The sequence below is a fragment of the Arachis stenosperma genome, chromosome 10 (assembly GCF_014773155.1).
Source record: "Arachis stenosperma cultivar V10309 chromosome 10, arast.V10309.gnm1.PFL2, whole genome shotgun sequence".
Classification (NCBI taxonomy): Eukaryota; Viridiplantae; Streptophyta; class Magnoliopsida; order Fabales; family Fabaceae; genus Arachis; species Arachis stenosperma.
Window position 1 is genome coordinate 3,763,682 of NC_080386.1, and position 20,520 is coordinate 3,784,201.

Genomic DNA, 20,520 nt, shown 5'->3' on the forward strand with positions numbered 1-20,520 from the left:
AAAATAGTTTTACCCGTGGTATTGACCACCCCGAAACTATGGCCTACGTGAATACTTCTATAACTAGTCACTTCTCTTCCAATATGGCCATTTAAATCTCCTCCTAAGAAAATCTTATCTTCCCGTTAGAGTGCCTGTTTCATGTCCCAAATCTCAACTTTCTGTTACTCCGACCTTTATCTTTACCTTTTTATTTGTGAACTAGTTTATTTAGTTATTTATCCTTGTCTGTTCACAAAAACGTGGAAACCATTGCTCATTTGACACTACACCTGAGCACCGATGCAGAGGCTCATGCTCATGTGACACTGTACGCGAGCCATATAGCGCGTTGTTTTTGGACAACGACCTAATTTTAGCGCAATAACATGTTTGATCCATATCATGAAGATTCGACTAAGTTTTTAAGTTCTTGCATGTATTGAGTTTGATGTTATCTTGCTTTTGGATTTCTTCACTGTTGCTACAACCAATTGTGTGTTACAGTATACGCAAATTAATCAACTCTGTGTCACTGTCATGGACATGTGAAATTTTTGGGCAATAGTTTCTCAATTTAATTAATTATGAGGGTTATATTATCTTTAAAAAATTGATTAGTTATTCTATCAGCACTGATTCAAGTGATTCACGCATTTCACTTTTGATTTCATCTTGCAGTACTTTTTATATTTTCCAAATATTAGTGTACTAATCTTTATGAAACCACTTTTAATTAACTCAATCAACAAACATGATAGTAAAGTAATATATCACATAAAATCCCAGCCTTATTAAAGTTAGACCCATCAGCAAAATGCTAATGTCTCTCAACCAAAGTTGTGTCAATACATAATGTGACTATTTTGAACCAACATTGTGGCCAATCGGTTATCTTCCTTGGACATTTGTTAGGCTCACATTATTAATGGAGCATAATCCATCACTTGTCATAGAAGACTCTATATCCAGCAGAGTCTGCCTCTGCACGAATGCTGGCTGCTTGGGAGAAGGAAGATTAACAGTCTCACTATTAAGCATTGAAACCACTGCAGTCATTGTAGGCCTATCTCTTGCAAGTTCTTGTACACACAAAAGACCAATATGTATGCACCTCTTTATATCTTCATTGCAGATCGGATTTAATATCTCTGGATCTATCAGAGGTGGAATGTTATCAGCATTCCAGAATTTCCATGCCTACAAACATAAATAAGAATGATCTAGTTATTCGATCAGCATCAAATTTGTGTCATTCAGATGAAATAAGATTGTTGTAAATTGAAGACTTACAAATCCTAAAAGACTCAATGATTCTGCATCTTCATAAAATTTAGTGTTCTTTCTCCTACTGACAATTTCTAGTAGTAAAACACCAAAGCTGAATACATCAGATTTCTCTGAAAATAGTCCTTCCATAGCATATTCTGGTGACATATAACCACTGCACAAAATTTGTAATTAAGATTCTTGACTATGAGATTATTTTAAAATTGTAAACCAAAAGGAACTTACTATGTTCCAACAACTCTCATAGTATTTGCCTCATTTTCAGTGTGGCAAAAAATCTTTGCCATACCAAAATCTGAAATCTTTGGATTTAGCTCTTCGTCAAGTAATATATTGCTTAGCTTCAAATCTCTATGGATAATTCTTAGTCGAGAGTCTCTGTGAAGATAAAGTAAACCTCGAGCTATTCCTTCAATAATATGAAAACGTTTTTCCCAATTTAATACTTGCTTACATGAATCTGCAAAAAATTAAAAGGATAAACTTGTGATGAGAATACAAATTATATATTTTTAGATGAGAATATTTTTCACCAAATAGTTATTGCCTCTTTGATAAACATACCATATTTATTGATAAGAAAAGGGTTGATAACGAGAACTAACCAAACAGATATGCATCTAAACTTTTATTTGGCATGTATTCATACACCAAAATCTTCTCATCTCCTTCTACACAACATCCAAGAAGTCTAACAAGATTACGGTGCTGAAGTTTTGATATTACTAGAACCTCATTCATAAATTCTTCTAGTCCTTGATATGAAGCTCTTGAAAGTCTTTTAACTGCTACTTCTAGTCCATCTTCCAATGTTCCCTACAAAACATTTTCAAGAACTGTAGAGACACAAAAATTGTCTTTTGTGGAATGGTGAATTGCAATGTGAGGGAAAAAATACCCTGTATACTAGTCCAAATCCTCCTTGCCCCAGCTTATTATCTAAGTGAAAGTTGTTTGTTGCAATTGCAAGCTTTTCAAACTCAAATTGGGAAAGCTCCGGGAGTTTGACTTTGCTTGGGTATTTTGTGTTGCTTATTGTAGGTATTCTGAAATTTGCTCTCTCTGTATCAAAGTACAAATTAATTACAACAGGAAAGCATTTATTTGGGGACAATGAATACCGCATGGTCCACACTATTCATTATGTTTGTAAACTGCATAGCATATATGGTCAATAGAATAAATGATGAAACAGTAGTATTCAAGAGTCATATACAATCAAACTAATTCTGCAGAAGCCATTAATATCATGAATTGGCAAAGCATGTAGTTTTGGTATATAGAAAGAATAATGATATATCACCTCCTATTGCAGTTCTTCTTTTCCACAGGATGAACACGCAAATCAAAATCCCAATAGTTCCTACTGCTGAGACTGTAACTGCAATGATCACTGAGGCATGATTTTTCTTCTTCTGCTCATCTATTAATTAACCAAAGTAACAAGACAAATAAGTAAATATGAAATCATCTGCATGCACATATATGTATAATACACTTACCAAGCTCTGAAGAGGGAACACGTATATAAAGATCGGTTCCTCCCATTGAGAATCTCTGTATGTCAATCAAGTTTCCACTCCACAGCATACAGCCAATTCCAACATCATAAGCATACGCTTTGCAAGAGCAGTTTCCCAAACACGCAGTTCTGCAGTCAAAGTCAATAGAAGACAACCACTCAGCATAATCTGGAACCTTGGTATTCTGAAGCTTCACAAACCCATCTTTTACTGCTGCCGATTCACCACTACTATTGCTCTCACACTGCAGAGGTATCTTCCTAACACAGCCGCTGCTCCAGTTTTGTTTGTTCCACTCCTCTGCATTCCTTGGAACATACCCTCTCAAACAAGTGCAGATAGGTGAAGTTTTAGGGTCGCAACTTGCAAATACTCCACACTTGCCATAAACACCGCACTCAGTGTTAATAACAGACCACATCATGGACCATTTCTTCTTTGAATAATCCCAGTAGTATTCATTTAAGTTTCCATCAGCACCCAACGCGAACATCCTTAGATTATGATTTGCATAGCTATAAGAAAGATAGTAAGTGCCGTTGCTCTCTTCATCTTTGCCACTCATGTAGAACCCGTCAATATAATTTGCGGTCATGTCAGGTATCCCAATAAATATTTGACCGTTCCATGGGCCACTTCGCCAGTGAGGTTGACTCTCCCCTCTCCAGATGAACGCTTCAGGGATACTAAGGCGTTCAAGGCTCACAGAGAAGTCTCCAGTAGATGGATCATGAGGTGTTCTCCACGAGGTTACGTTTACTTTCTTGCCGGTGATCCTGTTGGCGCTAATCTTCATGTTCTGCAGGAACGTGTCTGTGGGGTGTTGGAAACTCTGCCACAGTATCGTCCCTGTGGCGTTATCTTGCAACACAAGGTTTCCGGTGGTGAGAAGCTGAGCACTTGTGGTGTTGGGGGATGCAATGTTTGACACATTCGTTGACCAAAGGATCTCATTATTACGTGCATCTATGGCAACAAGGTTTCCATCCTCGGATATCTTGAGCACTGCTACACTATCATTACCTTTGATTGGTTGGTCTCTGTTAGCAACCCAGACGACAGGGGGGTTGGTTATGTACCAGATTCCGAGGTAAGATGATGTTGATGAGTTGGTGGTAAGGTTGAAGAATCCAAGGTGGAACATACCATCCTTGGAGGTTAAAGTTTGAGGGGGCTTAAGGATATAAGAAGAGGTGAGGGTGTCTAAGGAAGTGGCAAAAGTGAAGAGTAATAATAATAGTAGAAAGGATAGGTAGTGCTCCATGAAGATGCAGAGAAGGATAGATGAACGAGTATGAAATGAATGAACAGATACAATGTAACTCAATGAAGAAGACAAGTTGATAGTCATGTTGCTTTAATTTTTGAATCTCTTGCATTGCATGTTGCAACTTGCCATGTTACTTTGGTACGTTAGAATAAAGACAAGTTTTGGTGTCTACTCATGTCAATTCCAATTTGAGATGTGGGTTATACTTATATATCATGAGAAGTGTCCTATAAGAGGGTACGACAAACTATAACATCGTCCCTAAAATTTAGCATTATCTCATTAGTCAGGTCGTCAGGGTCAGAAGTCAATAACCCAAAAATAAAATTTATATATATAAAAGAAAGCTTTTGGGATTGACTTTTTGGTGAGACTGCTATATGGTCATCTGGTCCGGTCCATTAGAAGAGGAGAGACAAAACAAATATGCAAGAAGGTGAGAGAAACTATGCTCCTATATTTTAGTAATGAAAGAAAAATATTACATAATAAATATTTTATTGTATGTAATTTCATTAGGAAATTAATTAAGAGAGAAGCGAACTCTAGTTAACTAGTTAAAAAATAGATTTGTTATAAAAAAAAATTTCTACTATTCTAATTTTTTGAATTTTAAAATTATAAATAAATAAAAAATTGATTTAGTTGGCTTATAATATTGTAATTGACTTCTAGACTTTTTCTAACACTATTGATCATTATTGAAATTAGTCAAATTACAACCGTCATTGTAGGTAGGCCTATCGCTTTTACACACAAAAAGACCAAAATATGTGCATGCACCTCATAAATATGAACCCTGCTTCAGTCAAGGTAATAGTCACAATGATAATATTGGTCACGCACTGAGATAGATTATATTATATTGCACGAAGAAAATTGAAATGTGGCCGTCAGAATTGATCACTCTTCGTCCCTTTTTTTTTTGGTTGGCCTACCAGGGGAAATTATAAAAAGCACGTCCTTGCGTTTATTTATTAAAGAGTGCATGTAATTTAGAACTACATAATATATAACAATGTATATATGTTATAACATGCACAAGAGTAAATAAAATTATCAGAACAAGAATGGATTTCGGGGAAACATGGTTGATCTTCTAACTAATTTGGATTTTTCAAGTTAAAATAAAGCTTACAATTCTGATTTACAGCGATCAGAGGTTAAATAACCAATCTGCTACCTTCCTTGGATGTTTGTTAAGCTGATATAATTGATGGAATATGATCCATCACTTCTATGAGAAGACTCTATATCCAACATTGTCTGCCTATGCATGAATGCTGGCTGCTTCGGCAGAGGAAGATTAACAGTTTCACTATTAAGCATTGAAATTACTGCAGTCATAGTAGGTCTATCCCTTGCAAGTTCTTGCACACACAAAAGTCCAATGTGAATGCACCTCATTATATCTGCAAGACTACTCATGTTTGCTACTTCTGGATCTATTAGAGCTGTAATCTTATCATCATTCCACAATTTCCATGCCTATAAACATCAAGAATCACATGAACTATCTAGTTAGTTAAACTTTGAAGTAAAAAAATCATATTTTTATGAAATAGATTTTCTGGAAATGAGATAAATAACTAGAGACACTAGAGATGCTTACAAATCCAATAAGGCTTAAAGATTCTGCATCTTCATAAAAACTAGTATTTTTTCTCTTGCTAACGATCTCCAATAATAAAACACCGAAACTGAATACATCGGATTTTTCTGAAAATAGTCCTTCCATAACATATTCTGGTGGCATATAACCACTGCATAAATCTAATGTTAATATTCTTAACTATTAATTTATATATAAAATTTTGGACAAAGACAATGAAAGATTCCTTACAATGTTCCGACAACCCTTCGAGTATTAGCCTCATCTTCCGTGTAACCAAAAATCTTTGCCATGCCAAAGTCTGAAATTTTTGCATTTAATTCTCCATCAAGTAATATATTGCTTAACTTCAAATCTCTATGTATAATCCTTAATCTAGAATCTCTGTGAAGATAAAGTAAACCACGAGCTATTCCTTCGATTATATCAAAACGTTGTTCCCAACTTAGAATCTGTTTAGATGGATCTGTGATGACATGAAAAGGGCTAGAATATTTTAGCATAATATAAATATCATTGGTACTGATAAAGGAAGAGAACAAGATGAGTGAGAGGCTGAGAGCTGACCAAACATATATGCATCAAGACTCCTATTTGGCATGTATTCATAGATCAAAATCTTTTCATCTCTTTCTATACAACATCCAAGAAGTCTGACAAGATTTCGATGTTGAAGCTTTGATATTACCAACACCTCATTCATAAATTCTTCTAGGCCTTGTCCAGATGCTCTTGAAAGCCTTTTAACTGCTATTTCCTGCCCATCTTCCAATGTACCCTATATGGAAATTTCAAATTATGTAATCAAAACCATGATTTCCTGGGATGACAAATATTGGTGTCACAAACATACCTTATATACTGGTCCAAAACCCCCTTGTCCTAGCTTATTATCTAAGTGAAAGTTGTTTGTTGCTATAGCAAGCCTTTCAAACTCAAACTGTGAAAGCTCAAGAAGCTCATTTTTCTGAATTCTGACCTGAACTCTGGAATTTGCTCTATCTACATCCAAATATCAGTAAGAACATATCATTAAGGACAAATATATGAGCTTTTATATAGTCTATCAGAGTAGTAGAATGAATTAAAATGACAGATCACCTTTCCTTGAAGTTCTTTTCCACAAGATAAATGTGCATGACACAAGGACAATCACTCCTACCGTGACTGTAACTGAGATGATTACTGTTACATTATTTTTCTTTTTACCTGTCAACCAATGTTCAAATGGAAGTGAATCGTTAATTTAGAGTACAACTGCTAAAGAAAATTAAAGAAAAGAAAAGAAGAGAAGTTACCAAGATCTGAATTGGGAACACGAATATAAAGATCTGTTCCTCCACTTGAGAACCTTTGAATGTCAATTAAGTTCCCACCCCATAGCATGCAACCAATACCAGCATCATATGCATATGCTTCACAAGAGCAGTTTCCAATGCACTGAGTTCTGCAATCATATTCAGTAGGAGAGGACCATTCTACAAAGTTTGGTGTCTTAGTATTCTGCAACTCCACAAACCCATTATCCTCACACTGAAGAGCTTTCTTCCTAACACAACCGCTACTCCAATTTTGCCTATTCCATTCAGTAGCATTCTTTGGTTCAAACCCTGTTAAGCAGCTACAAATAGGTTGACTTGTGGGATCACAGATTCCAAATACTCCACACTTTCCATAAACATCACACTCTGAGTTAATAGCTGTCCATACGATTGACCAATTTCTCTTCCCATAATCCCAATAATAGTCTTTCATGTTTCCATCAGCTGTTAACACACAGATCAACAACAAGGACTGATTTGCAAAGTTGAAAGAAAGATAGTAAGTGCCGTTATCATCATACGATTTTTCCAAGTAAAATCCATCAAGATTGTTTATGTTATCTCCAGGTATTCCAAGAAAAGTTACACCGTTCCACGGACCGGTACGCCAGTAAGGTTGAACTCCCTTCCAGACGACCATTTCAGGGCTACTAAGGCCTTCGAGACTCAAGGAGAAGTCTCCAATGGATGGATCCTGAGAAGTTCTCCATGAAGTGAGTTTTACTTTCTCACCGGTGATCTTGTTTGTGCTGAGCTGCATTTTCTGCAATAACGTGTTTGAAGGGTGTTGGAAACTCTGCCATAGGAACCTTCCTGTGGTGTTTTCTTGCAGCACAAGGTTGCCGGTGTTAAGAAGCTGCGCTGTTGTGTTGGATGAAATATTGGAGAGGTTTGTTGACCAAAGAAGAATCCTACTGTTGTTTGCATTATCCATGACAACAAGGTTTCCATCCTGAGATATTTGGAGTAGAGCAGAAGAAGAATCGTTTATAGGTTGGTCTCTGTTGGCAACCCACACGACAGGAGGGTTGGACATGTACCAGATTCCGAGGTAGGAGGAGTTTGTTGGCGTGAAGAATCCAAGGTGGAACATGCCATTATTAGAGCTTAAAGTTTCTGGTCCATTAAGGGGATCTGAGGGTGTGATAGTGTCTCTGGAATTTCCAACGTTCATGGATAGTAAGAGCAAAACGGTTACGTCTATGAAATGTCTCGTTAGCTCCATAATCAGATGTTGATCCAAATTAGAGAGTTAGGAAGCAGATGATGAAGATGATCCTTCATTAGTCCTAATTAGTTTATTAAAGTCAATTGATTGTGTCACAATGATCTTGGGGGTCCAGTCGTTAGAAATAAACAATTTTTGTTTATTATTTGTTAATTAAACTGGTCAAATAGACTCTGTACAAATAGATTAAAGTTGAGATGTGATCAAGCCACGTAGCTATATTGTTTCTTTCTACTGGCACGTCAACCCCGGCATCTAATAGTTCTAATCATCGTCTCTTTCATGAATCATGAGTAATGATTTTTTTAATATATAATAATAAAATTAGATGAATTCCGCCTCGGTCACTCACTAGATCAAGGGATATATCCAGGTTCAATTGATGGGTACTTTTACATCTATCAAAATTAAGCTCCCAATTAAATTTAAACAAAAAAAAACCCTTACAAATTGCATTCTTGTGGGATAGAAACCTTCTCAGAGTTATATATATATATATATATATATAACTAGAATAAGACCGTGTGTGCGTAGGACGATAAATTAACGATGATATATAATAAATATTAAAAATTGTTATATTTTGTAAAATTAAATTAAATATGTAAATTAAATTTAAATTTATAAAGTATTTTATTTAAAATAATTTGTAATACAAAAGATTTGGATATTAGAGTTATATGTATAAAATGACATTTTTATTTAGTGATTTAATTTTTATATTTGTTTTAGTTGATGAACTTAGTCTTCTTATGTGGCGCTCGTCCTCTTTTTTTATTGATTGTTGTTAGAGTTGTTACTTTTTTCTTTCTGTGTAGATTCTTGTGAAGACATGTTCTTTATGAATTGTTGAGTTATATGCACTTTTTATTGTGTTGTTTGTTCCATCTTTACAAGTATGTTCTTCTTCCGAATATCTGTCTTGAATTTGTATAATTTTCTTTCTCCTTAATCTCTTGATGAGTATGTGATATTCGTCTAATGATATTAGTGTTAGCGAAGTTAGTTCCTATAATCAATAAATGATTTAAATTAGAAATAAAAATGATGTCTAAAATAACTAAAATAACTAAATAAGTGATTTTTTTTTAGTTTGTTGTAATGAGTGTTGAGGTTCAGTGTTTTTTGTTGGAACAAATATTTTGGTAAGAGTGTATTGTTTAGAACTTTCTTTTAAGATTAAAATCATTTACATTGACTTCAAATATAAGTGAGGTTGCACAAATTTTTTAATTGGGATAGTGTTTCAATGTCATTATTTTTCTGGAGTGCCATTAGATTTGAAACAGTTATACCCAATAATTTTTTTGCTTCGCCATCAAATAATACAAAAGTTTGATGGTTTATCAGTGGCTAAGAGAATGGGGGTTGAATCTTAGCCCCTTTTTCGCTTAGTAACTCTTGCTGTCCTTCAGAAAACTTGAGGAGATATTTCTTGTTTTTTGTCTCGTACCTAACCACGAGATTTTTTCGTTTTGTCTCGTGACCAGGCAGGAGATATTTTTCAGTTTTGTCTCATCTGCAGCAGAATTAAAAATGGAGTAGAAGAGAGAGTAAATCACACAAAGATATATCCTGGTTCAGCTGCAAAGTGCAATGCAGCCTATATCCAGTCTCCATCACAACAATGATGAAATTTCACTATAATCATCTTTGATTACATACACCAATTCTCCCTAGGAACTACCATTTCTATCCGGGACAAGTCCAGAATCTAATCCAAAAACTAAACTTGACTTGGTCACTGCCAAGCTTCCAACTGCTAAGTGCTAACCCAACTTGCAAGGGGATTCCCACAGAATCTTGAAATACAACACAGATGTACAAAGGACCTCTAAAGACATCTATGGCTTTTTCTTTTAATTTTGCACTCTTTGTCTTTTTCCGCTCTATGGGCTTTTTCTTACAAATCTCACTGTTTGTCTTTTTCATGAGACTCAAGACAAACAAAATTAAACAGAAAAATACAAAATAGAAAGTATTGAAGGAGAAGAACTTCTGTCAGCTTAGGTAGCTATGTGAACATTGTGCCTTGCACTCTCACTCCTTGCTTCAAGCCCTGGCTGTTCTCCCTTATTTATAGAGGGGAAGCCTCCACGGTTGAAACCATTTGAACCAAGCTAAACTTCTTCTTCTTCAAGAAAAATCGGTTCGGCCAGAGAGAGAGGAGAGGAAACCGAATGCTATATCCAACATGCAATTACCTCTGAGTCTTCTCTTTACACCAAGCTTCATCAATCCGAGCCATCCCTCTTGACTTGCACTCCAAGAAGGACTCCTAGCTCTTGATGCTTCTTAATGCATGACAGCTCCTCCTGCTCCACTTTTGCTTCCTTCATCACGTAGCCTTCCTAGCTATCTTCTGGTGATGAGTGAACACAAAAGCAGAGATGAGACATGCCTCTGAGATCTTCTTCCTCTGACCGAGATCTATTTCTTCTATTTTTGGTATGGAGAGCTTGAGCTTACTTCATCAAATCTTACCTTATTTTGGTGAAGATCTCAGTCACAACATACTTTTTGTTTTCTTTTTCTTGCCATCATTGCGATGGTCTTATTGCTTGCTTTTTCTTCTCTACGGTAGCTTACTATAACTTCCATGCTTTTCTATGTGTAGTGACCGAGAGTGAGAAGAGAGAGTAGAAAGAAACGAGAGAGAAGAAAGAGAAGCATTAAATGGATTTGAACAAGTTAATTGAACAAAGTTAATTTTCTTCCCTTTTTCTATTTTAGGTGGCGTGTAGCATTGATGATGATAATCAAATCAATTGTCAATTTCTCTCTCATTGTTTCCATGTGATTAATGATAGTTGAATTAAATTTTTCTTTTCGGCCCAACCAAAAATCTGCACCAGCAAAATTATTTACTCAAAATTAAATTAATATTTTTGTAATTAATCATATTAATAATGTTTAGTCATCACTAATATTAATTTAGAGTTTTCCAAACTCATCAAAGTTATTGTACCACTTTGATCTGAAACCTTTAATTGAATTTCAAACCTAAAATAAGTATTGAGTTAGTAACTAATAATTTGATAGATGAGATTATGAAAAATATATAGAGTTACCTTATTGTTGGATAGTATGGTGTTTGATTACATGTACCACAAATGTAGTTATCTCCTTTTTCATATGCTTTCTTCATACTGTTACGGCCCAAAATGAACCATGATCGGCGCTCAGGAAAATAATCCCCAAGCAAGCCTAACCGACTCAAATATAAGTTGAATAAGAAAATTACAAATATTTTAAATAAATTTATAATGTCTAAAATGAATAATTACATAATTTTGACAAACAAAAATAAAATAAATATGGGTGGATCCTGCCTGTGACATATGAAGCAGATGATGTCTAAAAACTCAACAACGAATAGATACCCATTGCAGATCATTACTCTTGAATAGAAAGGCTCACATAATCAAATATTTATTCCTGAAAAATATTTTTAGAAAAACGGAGTGAGTTTTACAATCCAGTTACTAGACAGTACATCTATAATTCACATGAGACCATATAAACATAATTTTAGTTAGAAGGTAATAATTTATATAAATAAGTGAATCAATAAGGGAGTTCTCATACAGAAAGCAAAGCAAAAGTCCACACATGGGTGGCTCCACCTCTATGGGTAGCCTTTTCCTCTAGTGTGTCCGTACGGAATAACAGATCCAACATGTGGCCTACACATTAGGCTAACAACGCCCCTGCTAGCTGAGGTCTGAGCCAGATGCATCTAGGTTAACGTCATAACTGCCGTTAACTACGGTTTTCTAATACGAGCCTCCCAAACCAATTCAAAACATATAGTTTCAAATACAATAAATCTCTAATCTTTCAAATATATAAAGTATCGAATCAAATCAAATAAATCAGATAATATTTTCAGTCATACCTTTTCAATCATAAAAAATTTTAAACATGTTTCACAATCTTTAAAGTAAGTGAATACCAATAAACACTTTAATGCTTCAAAAACATATATTCAAGTAAAATCAAACATTTTGGAATAATGCAAAACTTCATAAAAAAATATATATGGTCTCATGTATAGTTCCAAAAGTATAAACTTCATAAAAACGAATTATTAAAATCTAATAAATATGTTATTCTAATCAATTTAAAATCCTTCAAGGCAAATATCGTGAGTATAATTCAAAAATCATAATAGATATATGTTAAAATAATTATAAATGCCCAACCAAACAATTATAAATGTAAAGTCTACTCACAAATTGGTCTCAAGGGACCGAAGAAACCAAACCAGAGTGCCAAGATAAAAGGTGAGGAAGGTTGAAGTAGAATGGAATGAAAGAGCACGAAATTTGGACCGAGGTAGTAGCAACAACTTCGATTTCTCACTGCAGCAACCTCAACAACAGCCCTAGTATCAATAACATAGAACACCCACAGTAACAATGGCAGCGAATTTAATAGCCTACGGTGGTTTAAAACTAAGCAAAGACGAAAAAGAATAGCAAACATGATAGGACAGAGTCAAAAATAGAGATTTATGGCAAGACAAGGCAGAACAAGTTTAGTCTTACCAAAGGAAATAAGAGGATGGAGCATCAGCAGCTCCGGTGACCTCCCACCGGCAAGGACAGAACAGGCAGAAGCAAAGCTGAGCTAGGGTAAACTTGCAGAGTTTCCAACAGCGGCTTCCGACGATGTCAGCGCGATCCCGGTGACTAGAGGCACGGTGTGGCAGCTTGCGACAACGGCGGAGGCGTACCAATTCCCCCTTCTTGCGAGACTCTCCTCTTCCTAGCCATGGTGTTTTTCTCTCCTCTGCGAGCTCCTCTCTCTCTCTTCAAAGCCCCATACCTGCAGCCGCGACGGTAACAACGAAGCTCCCCTTCCAGCGGCAGGGATGGTCTCCAGGGGCGATGGCGAGGACGGCGGGACAGCACCTCCTCTCTCGCGCTTCTTCCTTTCTTCTCCCTCTCTGTTTTCTCTCGCTATTTTTCTTTCTTTCATTCTCAGCAGGGTGTGTGTGTGTGTGTTAGGAGAAGGTTAGGATTTAGAAAAGGGGTAAAGGGTAGTTTAGGTATTTTGATAAAATTAGATGGTATATGTGAAGTGTTTCAAAAAACTTGAGATGTTACATTCTACCCCCCTTAAAAAAGATTTTCGCCCTCGAAAATTGATACGGTATGAAAAATGTTACATGGTTTTAGCCTTTTTACCAAACATGAGAAAGAAGTATAATCAGGTGCAAAAATTATAACATAGGTGTGTGTTAAAATGATGCGGTTGACATTTACACACTCTTGTTCTCTTGATAAGTCAAACATACATGGCGCTTTTCACTTTGTCCATCACTCCCAAAGTACATCCGAAAGTCAAACATCAAGACAAACTTTTCAACTTGTACCAAAATCTCCTTAACTTCCTCCTCAAAATACTCTTACTTCATAATCTTCTTGACGTCGCCATGTCTTAAAACTAACGTATTGCTCACTGTATCTAGAGATTACACGTTAACCAATAGAATCTCGAGTTTACTCAAAAGAATACAAAACTTAGGAAGAGAAGAACAAGCATCTCAGATGATGTTCGCAAGAATTCGAAAGGATGTGTAAGATCGCAATTAAACATGGATGTTCAGAAACAACGAAGTGTGCTAGAAAGAGAGTCAAATCACGTCTTAACAATGAAATCTGAATAAAAAAATTTCAATAGAAACAATAAAAGAAAGATAGAGTATTAGGTCGAAACAAATTTAAGTTGAATAGAAGGAGTGCATAGCTCACAAGAGATGACCACTAAAGTCGATGGCAATGTTCATAAAGATTTAAGAAAATGATTAAGAATACAATCAGGTAGGATATCCATCTACAACAGATACAACTAAGAGAGAATCATTTCACAATCTCGAAGAAAAGATATGAGACGAACATTTCAAAAGAAATGATAAAAGCATAAATACTATCACGTCAAACAAATTCAAGTTGAAACAAAAAGATGAAAGGTTTATGAATTGAAGATTAATAGGGGTCATATGCAAATATCTTCCCTCAAAACCCCTAGAGGATACTTAGGTGTACCATCAAGCAAGGATATGCATAAGCAAAAAGACAAAATCAACAATAGAGAAAGCAAAGCAAAACACAAATTAAAAATACAATAACACATTCTAGAATAGGCAACTTAACTGTCATAAAAAAATCAAAAACGGTAACTATCCCAAAAATCTGTATGCTTCTTTTTCCTTTTTTTAAGAAACTTTCAACAAAGTACCTTTCAGATTATTATCATGACTTTGGACATTAAATAATTATGTCAATACAAATTTGATATCTTCTAACTCAAAATAGTAAATAGATTATGTAAAACATGACAAGAAATGTAATTGATCTCCTTGTTGTCCCTTAAGACAAATTTTACATATACATTTAGGTATTTAACTCATTATGGTCATTGTTGGTAAAATACAATAATGTGATTTTCTATAATCATGTAATTAGACTTCGTATGAAGTTACAAATAAATTCACATATAAAATAATGATAATAATAAAACTAAAATTTAAAGTATTGGCAATTAACACACCAAGATCAGTTACAATAACTTTTTTTTTTTTGCTTTTGACATAACCCAAGCACATAGCAAAAGAATTTTAGAAAATTAGTATAGGATCATATTTCATGTAAAGATAAAACACTAAAAAGAGAATTCGCTTTCATAAATAGTTCACTGAACTAAAGACAAACTCATATATATATATATATATATATATTGAATCTAAATATAAAAAAAATATATCTCCAAAATTCTTGTGGTATCTTGAAAAAATATATCATAAAAAAAGAATCCTTTTTTTATACAGTGTTTTTGACAAATTTACAACCCGAAAGTGAGGTTAAGAAACACAAAAATAATCACTACATACAAATCAAGAAACTCAGAAGTCTAATCAATCACAAAAGAAATTGACTTACTTGTTACTTAGAAAATCTCAATGATCTCTATTAATATTAGTCATATAATCACATTTTAAGTTCAATCATAGTAGGAATTCACTCATCACTCTTCTCTTCATATACATTGTCTTGAGTCCCCATATATACAAATTGTAGGCTTGTAGCTTTTTAAAGAACATTTAGCTCATGCTGGATTTTTATTATCTTGTTATCGGAATATAAGAAAAATCAGTCAAAATTGCAAAATTAACATTAAGAATACCTAATAAAATTGAGGTAAAAATATCACTTAAATTATAAAAATTAAGGTACAAAACCTGGCAAGACAAATTGGGAAGAATGTAATTTTAATGTATTAGAAAGTATAGCAGATTTATTGGCGATTCTCTATTTTAAGTCAAAAGTTCCTGTCCAAAAAAATCACAAGAATAGCATTTAAGTATATACACAAAATACAAAAACCAAAAAACAACTATATCACATGAATGGCATGAGACATGATAAGTGTGGTCCGTGTCAATATTTTTGTTGTAAAAATTAATAAGAAAAGAAAAAACAGTTTTTTTTTTACACTAATTAATTCATGGCGATAAAAAAAAACCATAAATAGTAGTATTATTCCATACACCCCATTAACATAACACTTAATAGTAGAACCCCCAACATATGCAACAATTCAAGGTTCAAACCAAAATATGGTTAACTTGCACAAGGTAAATAACTTCAAGCAATATATTTTTTTTAGATCATAAATTTGGAACAAGAAAACAGCTGAAAATCAGTAAACGAATTAGAAATTTGTGAGTAAAGGATCTTCAATAAAAATTCAAACAAGCAAAGCATTGTAGAAGCACAAGGGTAAAACTTGCATTGATTAAAACAAAGGTCTATAAAGGAAGGAAGCTTGAACATTCAAAGCACTTTCCTATAAAATAAATAATGTTACAATATTCAAAAATTAAACAAATAAAATGCATAAAAAGAGAGAACTAACTAACAAGTATAAGTTCAAAACTTCTGAAAGGTATTTAAAACAATGCTCAACTCGGGTGTTGAAAAACAACAAAAAATCTTAGATTTCAGAACATGATTGAAAAACAAATGAAAGAGGAAAGGAAGACCTTCTTCAAAATTCAATACAATATTCAATACACAAAAAACTAAATTGGTTTGAGTTATTTTTCACAGCAAGGTAAGAGTATTAATCCAGAGCAGCATCAACCAGTAGGAAAACGAAAAAGGAAAAGAAAAAGAAAGCACAGGTTTTGAAGAACTGATTACTATACAGAAATTTCAATGCACAAAATTCATGTCCCATATTTGCATACTATTTTGAGTTTTTCTTACCATGAAAAATATGAAGCGCTGTCAGTACAGAGCAGAAGCAAAATGAGTCAAAGTTGAAATCAAAAAATTTTAGAATTAAAGGAATCCTAAGATTGAAAAGGGAAGAACTTGAAGGTTCCCAGAAGAAATAGTGTCCTTGAAAGAAAAGCCACGTTCAACAAACAAAACCATAGCAGAACAAATTATCAAACAAAAAACTCAATCAAACTTTCAGATCAGAAAAGGTCTTCAAATCAGCTAACACATCATAAAAAAAATTTTGCCACACCTAAACAGAGAAAATTATAATTCCAATCTAGCAAATAAGAATAACATTCCATGCATATGTTTGTCATGTAGTTCTTCTACTTGAACAATCGAATAATAGTTTTTTTAAATTTATTGATTCGAAAGAAAGAATCACGAGTGGTTCAAAATTATGTTAACTTCAAAGATCATCAACATAAGAAGAACAAACTTGTTTTATCGAAATTCAGAACAAAGCATTTCAATCAGCAGCTAAGTAAATCCACAATCCACAAATCTAAATACAATTCTATAACAGGAATAAGATAATAATTCACAGTAAAAACACATCGAATCTTCTAGATAATGGATGAAATCTTGAAATCAGAAACCATAGAAAACAACATGAATATGAAGAAGATTAAAGCAAATATTCACAAAAACGAGAAAGATAGAACTAGCTACAAGGCAAGAATTGTGAACCAAAACGAAACTAAAGTTATTGCAAAAGCAAGTTCAAGAAAAGCTACCAAATAATAACTCAAGGTTGGGTACAAAGAAGAGGAAAGCGATGTCAAGAATCGATAGATGACTCATGATGACAAGAACCAGAAGACAAGAATGACAAAAAGAGAAGGATGACATTTCTATAGGCCTCTGATAGTGCCACAATTTGTACAAATAGGTGCGCTTCTATTTATACAATTGTAATCCTACCATAGAAAACTTGCTCCATATTACACAGATAAAACCTAAGTTCTGATACCACTTTGTCACGGCCTAAAATGAACCATGATCGGCGCTCAGGAAAATAATCCCCAAGCAAGCCTAACCGACTCAAATATAAGTTGAATAAGAAAATTACAAATATTTTAAATAAATTTATAATGTCTAAAATGAATAATTACATAATTTTGACAAACAAAAATAAAATAAATATGGGTGGATCTTGCCTGTGACATATGGAGTAGATGACGTCTAAGAACTCAACAACGAATAGATATCCATTGCAGATCATTACTCTTGAATAGAAAGGCTCACATAATCAAATATTTATTCCTGAAAAATATTTTTAGAAAAACGGAGTGAGTTTTGCAACCCAGTTACTAGACAGTACATCTATAATTCACATGAGACCATATAAACATAATTTTAGTTAGAAGGTAATCATTTATATAAATAAGTGAATCAATAAGGGAGTTATCATACAAAAAGCAAAGCAAAAGTCCACACATGGGCAGCTCCACCTCTATAGGTAGCCTTTTCCTCTAATTTGTCCGTACGGAATAACAGATCCAACGTGTGGCCTACACATTAGGCTAGCAACGCCCCTGCTAGCTGAGGTCTGAGCCAGATGTATCTAGGTTAACGTCATAACTGCTGTTAACTACGATTTTCTAATACGAGCCTCCCAAACCAATTCAAAACATATAGTTTCAAATACAATAAATCTCTAATCTTTCAAATATATAAAGTATCGAATCAATTCAAATAAATCAGATAATATTTTCAGTCATACCTTTTCAATCATAAGAAATTTCAAACATGTTTCACAATCTTTAAAGTAAGTGAATACCAATAAACACTTCAATGCTTCAAAAACATATATTCAAGTAAAATCAAACATTTTGGAATAATGCAAAACTTCATAAAAAATATATATGGTCTCATGTATAGTTCCAAAAGTATAAAATTCATAAAAACGAATTATTAAAATCTAATAAATCTATTATTCTAATCAATTTAAAATCCTTCAAGGCAAATATCGTGAGTATAATTCAAAGATCATAATAGATATATATTAAAATAATTATAGATGCCCAACCAAACAATTATAAATGTAAAGCCTACTCACAAATTGGTCCCAAGGGACCAAAGAAACCAAACCAGAGTGCCAAGATAAAAGGTGAGGAAGGTTGAAGTAGAATGAAATGAAAGAGCACAAAATTTGGACCGAGGTAGTAGCAACAACTTCAATTTCTCACTGCAGCAACCTCAACAACAGCCCTAGTATCAATAACATAGAATAACCACAGTAATAATGACAGCGAATCTAATAGCCCACGGTGGTTTAAAACTAAGCAAAGACAAAAAAGGATAGCAAACATGATAGGACAGAGTCAATAATAGAAATTTATGGCAAGACAAGGCAGAACAAGTTTAGTCTTACCAAAGAAAATAAGAGGATGGAGCATCAGCAGCTCCGGTGACCCCCCACCGGCAAGGACAGAACAGGCAGAAGCAAAGCTGAGTTAGGGCAAACTTGTAGAGTTTCCAACAGCAGATTCCGACGACGTCAGCGCGATCCCGGTGACCAGAGGCGCGGTGGCGCATCTTGCGACAACGGCGGAGGCGTACCAACTCCCCCTCCTTGCGAGACTCTCCTCTTCCTAGCCATGGTGTTTTTCTCTCCTCTGCGAGCTCCTTTCTCTCTCTCTTCGAAGCCCCATACCTGCAGCCGCGACGGTAACAACGAAGCTCCCCTTCCAGCGGCAGGGATGGTCTCCAGGGGCGATGGCGAGGACGGCGGGACAGCACCTCCTCTCTCGCGCTTCTTCCTTTCTTCTCCCTCTCTGTTTTCTCTCGCTATTTTTCTTTCTTTCATTCTCAGCAGGGTGTGTGTGTGTGTGTTAGGAGAAGGTTAGGATTTAGAAAAGGGGTAAATGGTAGTTTAGGTATTTTGATGAAATTAGAAGGTATATGTGAAGTATTTCAAAAAACTTGAGATGTTACACTTACATTTTTCACATTCAACATAATTATCTCCATTGAGTAAGTTTGAGATGGTGTGTAGTTTGGAAATAATTTTTTTGTTTTAAATTTAATGTTATTTGAAGGAATAGTAATAAGAGACTTATATAAGTAGTTCAAATAGTATGGAATTTGAATATTTGTAACGTAAAATTTATTATGATTAATAATATTATTATAACATTTATAATATGGATGTTTATTACATTGAATGAGTTATTTATAGAAATTAATAAATTGATTATTAGAATTATAAATTTATTGTATTGTTTACAACGGTAAGATATAATAAATATAAAAATATGAATTTAATGTCTTTGTAAGTTACAAATTTGGTTAGACGCTATTAATTTCTAATTATTGTCGTTGGTAATTATTGTATTATTTTTTGTATATTTTGTTTTTTTTTTGTTGATTTAGAAATAATAGATGATTTGGCAAAAATTGAGTGGTTGATTCTAAAATTTTGTCAAGTAAGCGATGTTGCTGACATGGTATTAGTAAAAGAAAAAAGATGTCTTAAAAATAATATGAGTAAACTTATGTATGATGTATCTACTTTTATATATTAAGAATAGATTAGATAGACTAGTGTATCAATTCAGTTACTGTTTTATTTATCAAATGTGTATAAAAATAATAAAAATGAAATTACCTAAGATGATAAGTAGTTTATAACTAAACTAAGAGATCTTGAGTTCTTGAAAATAGCAAAGAAATTATTTCTTTTTATAAAGTTTTAATTAGTCTATTGGTCTTTATAGTTTCGGAAAAATTTTAATTATATCCGTTTTAGCAGTAATTGGCTTAATTTTATAGGGATCCAACTAAAAAAAATTAGTGCAGGAACCCAAATAAAAGGAAAAAAGTGTATGGACCCAATTAAAAAAAATAGTATAAGTGTGTGTTTGGATTAGAGTTGGTCAAACTGGAGTTTGAATGAAAGTGGTTTTGTAAAATTGATTTTGGATAGAAGTGAGTTTGTGCCAATATGATTTATGTTTGGCAATTCTATACTAAAATTTATTTTGATAAAATGAAATT

General features: G+C 33.9%; 2 protein-coding genes across 3 annotated transcripts; both read right to left on the reverse strand.

Moving 5' to 3' along the window:
• Positions 1-714: 714 nt before the first annotated feature.
• LOC130956595 (G-type lectin S-receptor-like serine/threonine-protein kinase At1g11300) lies at positions 715-4,143 on the reverse strand. The gene is made up of 7 exons (XM_057883633.1): positions 2,772-4,143; positions 2,573-2,692; positions 2,168-2,331; positions 1,875-2,085; positions 1,495-1,729; positions 1,273-1,423; positions 715-1,179 (listed from the first exon to the last, which is right to left on the reverse strand). The coding sequence occupies exons 1-7, from the start codon at positions 4,141-4,143 to the stop codon at positions 871-873; spliced, it is 2,562 nt and encodes an 853-aa protein (XP_057739616.1). The 3' UTR covers positions 715-870.
• A 921-nt stretch (positions 4,144-5,064) lies between these two features.
• LOC130955944 (G-type lectin S-receptor-like serine/threonine-protein kinase At1g11330) lies at positions 5,065-8,272 on the reverse strand. Of its 2 annotated transcripts, XM_057882959.1 has the most exons (7): positions 6,973-8,272; positions 6,776-6,883; positions 6,528-6,676; positions 6,242-6,452; positions 5,906-6,140; positions 5,675-5,825; positions 5,065-5,550 (listed from the first exon to the last, which is right to left on the reverse strand). In XM_057882959.1, exons 1-7 carry the CDS (start codon positions 8,219-8,221, stop codon positions 5,242-5,244), a joined length of 2,412 nt encoding a protein of 803 aa, XP_057738942.1. In that variant the 5' UTR covers positions 8,222-8,272; the 3' UTR covers positions 5,065-5,241. The 2 variants fall into 2 exon arrangements, with proteins under 2 accessions (XP_057738942.1, XP_057738943.1); XM_057882960.1 differs by lacking the exon at positions 5,675-5,825 and having other exon boundaries at positions 5,415-5,550.
• Between the last annotated feature and the right edge of the window lie 12,248 nt (positions 8,273-20,520).

What these genes read in the sequence shown, in the direction of transcription:
- LOC130955944 (XM_057882959.1), bottom strand. Translation starts at nt 8,221, where the DNA reads ATGGAGCTAACGAGACATTTCATAGACGTAACCGTTTTGCTCTTACTA. An exon ending in GTTTTGGACCAGTATATAAG is followed by an intron (nt 6,453 to 6,527) that starts GTATGTTTGTGA and finishes ATTTCCATATAG; the next exon opens with GGTACATTGGAAGATGGGCA. An exon ending in CTTTAAGCCTTATTGGATTT is followed by an intron (nt 5,551 to 5,674) that starts GTAAGCATCTCT and finishes TGATGTTTATAG; the next exon opens with GCATGGAAATTGTGGAATGA.
- LOC130956595 (XM_057883633.1), bottom strand. Translation starts at nt 4,143, where the DNA reads ATGACTATCAACTTGTCTTCTTCATTGAGTTACATTGTATCTGTTCAT. An exon ending in GATTTGGACTAGTATACAGG is followed by an intron (nt 2,086 to 2,167) that starts GTATTTTTTCCC and finishes AATGTTTTGTAG; the next exon opens with GGAACATTGGAAGATGGACT. An exon ending in CATTGAGTCTTTTAGGATTT is followed by an intron (nt 1,180 to 1,272) that starts GTAAGTCTTCAA and finishes TTATGTTTGTAG; the next exon opens with GCATGGAAATTCTGGAATGC.